The sequence below is a fragment of the Belonocnema kinseyi genome, chromosome 9 (genome assembly GCF_010883055.1).
Source record: "Belonocnema kinseyi isolate 2016_QV_RU_SX_M_011 chromosome 9, B_treatae_v1, whole genome shotgun sequence".
Taxonomy (NCBI): Eukaryota; Metazoa; Arthropoda; class Insecta; order Hymenoptera; family Cynipidae; genus Belonocnema; species Belonocnema kinseyi.
In genome coordinates this window covers 110,430,757-110,437,768 of record NC_046665.1, presented here as the reverse complement: position 1 = coordinate 110,437,768, position 7,012 = coordinate 110,430,757, and the positions used below count along the sequence as shown (strand labels likewise).

Below are 7,012 nucleotides of genomic sequence, written 5' to 3'. Positions count from 1 at the left end.
CAAACATCTGGATACTAGCGCCACGCAGTGGCAACTTCAGACAACAACGCTGCGATGCAAGGGAGAAAGAATTTTATGTTTAAACTTCGCGTGCAACATACTACTTGAGCTATTATGGATGCACTTGAAGCCACCTTCAGCAGAAGTTAATGAAATTTTTTTCCTTTTTAACGCTGCAAAAAAAAAGTACTGTGATTACTCCGTGAGTTTCAAATAGAAAATTTAACGTAGAATCCGAATTTCAACAGTTTAAAAGTTGATCTTGCTGTTTTTTTGAGTTTTTTAAAAAGGAACCCAATGGGGTCTTTACGGGTACTTTGTAGAGGCTCCATTCGGTTCCTTCGATCAGCCAGGGATGTAACTTTCTATGGAGAAAAAAGGATGTGCAATTTACATTTTTTGATTAAAATAAGTACAAGTTAATATTTTATAAAATAATGTAGGATATCTTAAAAAAGAATACAAAAAAAGGAAATTCTATAATAATATATCTAAACTAATTTTGTGTACCGTTTCACGAGATAAATTCTTTTAAATAGAGATTTGTATATATTTCAACAGCCTTAAAAACTAAATAAAAAAAATACTGTGTATTCGCCCCTAGTCGATACTTTTTTATATTTAATAATTCGTAGTCATACTGAGATCAGGATCAAGAATAAAAAGCGCAGCTCCCACTAAATGAAGCGACCCAGTAATAAGAACCTTAGCCTTCCTCTCATTGCCCAAAATCTCATCATTAATCAAATCAAAAGCCTCGCCAACATTTTCCACAATAACTCCCCCGTCTCCCCAAATCTCGAAATGCCTCCTGCATCTCTTTTTCTGTTCGTCAGTCCCCACTGAAAAATTTTCCTGGTCCACAACATTCTTCACTCCCGCAAGATTCGGCGAGAGAAAAACTCGATCAAACCTGAATCTCTTCAGAGGCGCTAACAGTTTTTCTGGATCGCGATCTCCGGTCGCATTAAAAATCAGAAACTTTTTCCCCTTTTCGTTTTTCGTCGACTCTCTGAACCAAGAGGCACAACTTTCGATGCTTTCCAGAGTATGGGCCCCATCGATAAAAAAATCGATACTATTTCCCTTCAAAATTTGAGTTCTTCCGGGCCACTTGCAATTGGAAATTGCGATTGCGGTTGTTTCCAAAGAAAAATTCGAGAGAGACTCGATTTTTGATTGCAAAATAGGTGTGGACTTCCGGAAGTGCGATTTATTTCCCTTGATTGAGATTTTGTTCCGCGTCGATTCGATCCAGGAAGAGGCGAGTTGAATTGCAAGAGATAGATTGTAATTCTGAATTTTCAGAGGGACTTTCAAATCGAGAGTTCCGTTCGGCCACTTGTAATTTTCCACACTCGGCACGATGCTCAGAGAGCAATTTTTTTCGACTGCTCTTTTTTCGAGAATATTCATAGCTTCGAGAGGTTGAGGAACTGTAAAGGCTGGAGCATTTTTTTTGAAAATTCCGGATTTTTGAAAGGCGATTTCCTCAATTGTGTTCCCCAGCATTGAAGTGTGATCAAGTCCGAGACTGGAAATTCCAGTGCAAATTGGATTCTTCACGATATTTGTGCAATCGCACTCGCCTCCGATCCCAACTTCCAAAATTGCGACGTCGACTTTCGCCTCAATGAAGACGTGAAACATCATTACTGTGAGGAATTTAAAATATTGGGGCATGTCATTTTCGTGTTCTTTTTTGGACTCGAGACTTTTGTAACATTTCCAGAAGAATTGGGTAAAAGTGGGTTCGTTTATAGGCTGTCCATTTATTCGGAATCTTTCTCGAACTGAAATGAGATGAGGGGAACTGTAAAATCCGGTGAGGAAACCGTGATGACGGAGAATTGATTCGATGAAGGCGCATGTTGAACCTTTTCCTTTTGTTCCGGCGACGTGGATTATTTTTAGGAGATCGAGTTGATCCAACGTTACACCACTTCTGTAAAAAAATGGTTTTTATTTAACTCGGAGGGAAAAGTTGATATTTTTCAAATTTTCGACTCAACAAATTTGGTGTGTAGAATAATAAGAGGACAAAAAAAACATTTATTTCACAGACGAAAGGAATGTCCACCTTTGCTCCTGAATATAGGGGCTATATTTTTCGCAAACCAAATTTGCGGGGCGAAAGTAAAATTATCGGGGCGAAAGTAAAATTTTCGGGACGAAAATGAAACTTGCGAGGCGAAAATAAAATTAGCGCGGCGAATGTAAAATTTGCGGGGCGAAAGTAAAATTAGCGGCGCGAAAATAAAGCTAGCGGTGCAAAAGTGAAATTTGGGGGGCGAAAGTAAAATTAGCGGTGCGAAAATAAAGATAGCGGGGCGAAAGTGAAATTTGCGCGGCGAAAGTAAAATTAGCGTGGAGAAATTAAAATTTGCTGGGAGAAAATAAAATTAGCGGGACAAAAGTAAAACTTTCGGGGCGAAAGTAATCTTTGCGGGCGAAAGTGAAATTTACGGGGCGAAAGTGAAATTTACGGGGCGAAAGTAAAATTAGTGCGGCGAAAGTAACATTTGTAGGGCAAAAATAAAATTAGCGGGACGAAAATAAAATTTGCCGGGGGAAAGTAAAATTAGCATGGCGAAATTGAAATTTGCAGGACGAAAGTAAAAATTAGTCGATCAGAATTCGAGGCGCGAACAAAGCTATAGAAGAATGCCCCGGACCCGCTTTTCAGGCCCAAAAAGTGGCCATGGTGGAGAGTGGAATAAAATACTATATGCAACACGAGACGAAAGTAGATTTGTCCCTTGGGCGATTACTGCCCTCTCGGGAAGATTTTTCTCGAAGATTTTTTCCCTTGTTACATAATGTACTACTCTTTAACTTGATCGATAACAGGCTTCACCAGGGGCAGATTTTCAACAAGATAAATTAATTTTTTACCAAATAATTGAATTCTCAACAAAATCGATGAAATTTCAACCAAGAAGATTAGTTTTCTATAAAAAAAAAGACGAATTGTCAACAGTATATACATAAATTTTCAATTAAATATTAGAATTCTTGACAAAAAAGATCAGTTTCTAATCGAAAATGAAAAAGTTAAGTTTTCGATTGAAAAAAATGAATTTTTAACCAAAGAGCTGAAGCTTAAATAGTAAAATGAATTTCTAAAAATGTAATTCAACTTTTAACCAAGAAGCTATATTTCCAATAAAAAAGAAAGATTTTTTAGCAGAACTGTTGAATTTTCAAACAAAAATGGAATAGTTAAATTTTCAGTTAAAAAATTAATTTTCAACCAAAAAAATGCATTTTTAACCAAAGACATGAATCTTTAAAAATAAAATAAAATTTCAAAAATGTAATTCAACTTTCAACAAAATAGCTGTATTTTAAATAAAAAATAAAAAGTTTTCTTAGCAAAAATGTTAACCTTTCAACAAAAGAATCGAATTTCGAACCAAACAATAAAATTCTAACCTAAGAGATAAATTTCTAACAAAAAAGGTCAATTTTCACAAAAAAGAATAGAATAGTTAAATTTTCAGTTAAAAAATTGAGTTTAAAAAAAACACAGAATTTTCAGCCAAAAAGATGAATCTTTAATTTAAAAAAATGAATTTGTAAGAGTTCAATTCAACTTTCAGCGAAACAGTTGAATTTTCATCAAAAGCGAATTTTAATATTAAATAAAAAACAGATCAATTCAACCAAAAAAGGAAAATTTTTAACAAAATAAGTTAAATCCTCAACCAAAATAGATTAATTTACAATCCAAAAATTGCAACTTCGAATAAAAAATAATGATTTCCGACAACAAATTTTAATTTTCATCTAAAAAGGATATTTTTTTAACAAAACTTTTTAATTTTCGACAAAATAATCAAATTTGAAATTAAACAATAAATCTTTTAGCCCAAAAGGATAGATCGACAACACAAATATAAATAGAGGACTTTTCAACTACGTACTAATATTAAATTTGTTTCAAAAGAGATAAGATGAATTTTCAACTAAATATTTGAATTTTTAACAAAAAAATATGAATTTTCAACCAAAAATGGAAACGCTCAATTTTCTTTAAAAATATTAAGCAAAAAAAGAGGGAATTTTCAACTAAAAAGATGAATCTTTAATAAAAAATGAATTTTTAAAAACGTAATTTAACTTTTAAGCAAATAGTTGTATTTCCAAACAAAAACAAATTTATTATTATTTATTGTCGAATTTTCGACAAAAGAATGAAATTTCGAACCAAATAATACAATTTTTAACCAAAAAGGTAAATTTTCGACCAAAAATAGAATGGCAAAATTTCAAGTAAAAAATTAAGTAAAAAAAAAACAATGAATTTTCAGCCAAAAAGTTGAATCTTTAATACAAAAAAAATTCATTTTTAAGAATGCAATTCAACTTTCAACTAAATAGTTGTATTTTCAAAACAAACAAAAATTTTTTTTGTAGAAAAATGTTGAATTTTCGACACGAGAATGAAATTTCGAACCAAATAATAAAATTTTTAACCAAAGAGGTCAATCTTCAACCAAAATTGATTAATTTAAAATCAAATAATTGTAATTTGAAAAAATAATAATTTCCCACAAAACAGTTTGATTTTTAACCAAAAAGGATATTTTCTTTAATAACACTGTTTAATTTTCGACAAAATAATACAATTTTTAACCAAATATTTCCATTTAAAAAAAATACCAACTTTCAACTAAAAATGAAATAGTTGAATTTTCTGTTAAATAAAATTGATTTTTAGAATACAAGTAATTTTCAACTAAAGAGATGAATCTTTAATAAAAAATGAATTTTTAGAAATGTGATTCAACTTTCAAACAAGTAGTTGAAGTTTAATTTTCAGCACAACAGTTGAATTTTTAAACCAAAAATATTAATTTTCAATCAAAAGGTTGCATTTTCTAAAAAAAAAAGTTTAATATTCGAGTTTAACAAAACAGTTGCATTATTAACCAACAAAAGATTACATTTTTACCTAAAGAGAGTAATTTTCAAACCAAAAGGATGAATTCTGCACGAAAACTATTATAGTAGACTTGCTTAACTAAATACGTGAAATTTGAATCAAAAGAGATGACTTTTCAACCGAAAAAGACAAATTTGCTACAAAACATTTTAATTTTAGGCCCGAAAATATTAATTTTTAACAATAAAGTTAATTTTTAATAAGATAATGGAATTTTCTAACCAAAAATTTGAATATTAGAGTAAAAAAAATTCCAACCAAAAATGGAATAATGAAAATTTTCAATTAAAAAAAAAATGATAACAATAAAAGTTTTAACCAAATAGCTGAATCCATCAACAAACCAGATTAATTTTTAACACTTCGGTTGTTTTTTTAACCAAAAATATGACTATTCAACAAAAGAATTGAATTTTCAATCAAGAAAGATATTTCAGTTCAGAAAGAACAAATATTTCATTAGAGACGTTAAATTTTCAAGCCAAATTAAAAAAAACAGTCTAATTTTTAACAATGAATTATGAATTTTGAACAAAACAATTATTTTTCGATAAAAAAGTTAAATTTCCTACCAAGAACATTGAATTTTCAATTTAAAATATAAACGAATTCAATTTTCAACGAAAAAAAGATTTTAGGTCAGAAAAGCAAAAATACATCAAACAAATTATGGAATTTTCAAGCCAAAAAGATTAAATTTCTACAAAACCGTGGAATTTGAAACTCGAAAATATTAATTTACATAAAAAAAATAGTTAAAATAGTTGAATAGTTGAATTTTTGAATAAAGAAGATCATTTTTCAAACAAAAATGAAATTCTTAAATCTTTAGTTACAAAAAATTAATCTTCAACTGTAAAAAAGCAATTTTTAACAAAAAAATATAATATTCTATCAAAAACTTAATTTTAACGAGACGGGTCAATATTCAACCCTGTAGTTAAATTTTCAACAGAAAAAGATGAATTTTCGACGAAAAGTAATTATAATACTTAATATTTCTACTAAAAATTTATGCATGTCAAATAAAAAATAGTTTAATTCAACCAAAACGACGCATTTTCAACAAAAAAGTTGAATTTTCAGAAAAAAAAATAATAATAATATTTGATATTTCTACACACAGAAATTTGTATTTAAAATAAAAGATAGTTAAATTCAACTAAAAACGAATTTTCAAACGAAAAATATGAATTTTCAACAAAAAAAGTAATATTTGATATTTCTACACACAGAAATTTGTATTTTAAATAAAAAATAGTTGAATTCAACTAAAAAGACGAATTTTCAACGAAAAAGTTAAATTTTCAAACAAAAAAAGAATGAATTTTCCAACAAAAAATGTAGTATTTGATATTTCTAGACACCAAAATTTGCATTTTAAACCACAAATAGTTGAATTCAAATAAAAAGAAGAATTGTCAACAAAAAAGTTAAAATTTCAAAAGAATAATATGAATTTTTATCCAAAAATGTCATAGTTCATATTTCTATAGACAAAAATTTGTATTTTAAATCACAAATAGTTGAATTCATCTAAAAAGAAGAATTGTCAACATAAAAGTTAAATTTTCAAGTGAAATATATGAATTTTTATCAAAAAATGTAATATTGCATATTTCTACACAACAAAATTTGTATTTTAAATAAAAAATAGTTGAACTCAACTAAAAAACGAATTTTCAAAAAAAAGTTGAATTTTTAAACGAAAAATATGAATTTTCAAAAACAAGTAATATTTGATATTTCTAGGCACAAAAATTTGTATTTTAAATATAAAAAAAATGAATTCAATTCAAAAGACGAATTGTCCACAAAACAGTTAAATTTCCAAATGAAAAATATGAATTTTTATCAAAAAATGTAATATTTGATATTTCTACACAACAAAATTTGTATTTTAAATAAAAAATAGTTTAATTCAACTAAAAACACGAATTGTCAACGAAAAAGTTGAATTTGCAAATTAAAAATATGTATTTTTATCAAAAAATGTAATATTTTATATTTCTACACAACAAAAATTTGTATTTTAAATCACAAATAGTTGAATTCATCTAAAAA

General features: G+C 28.3%; 1 protein-coding gene across 1 annotated transcript in view; it reads right to left on the bottom strand.

Moving 5' to 3' along the window:
• Positions 1-240: 240 nt before the first annotated feature.
• The window catches only part of LOC117179908 (folylpolyglutamate synthase, mitochondrial-like), a 14,790-nt gene continuing 8,018 nt past the window's right edge, over positions 241-7,012 (bottom strand). The window contains exon 3 of the mRNA XM_033372108.1: positions 241-1,945. Within this exon, the coding sequence (XP_033227999.1) occupies positions 622-1,945 (1,324 nt within the window). The 3' untranslated portion in view covers positions 241-621. The remainder of the gene's footprint in view (positions 1,946-7,012) is intronic.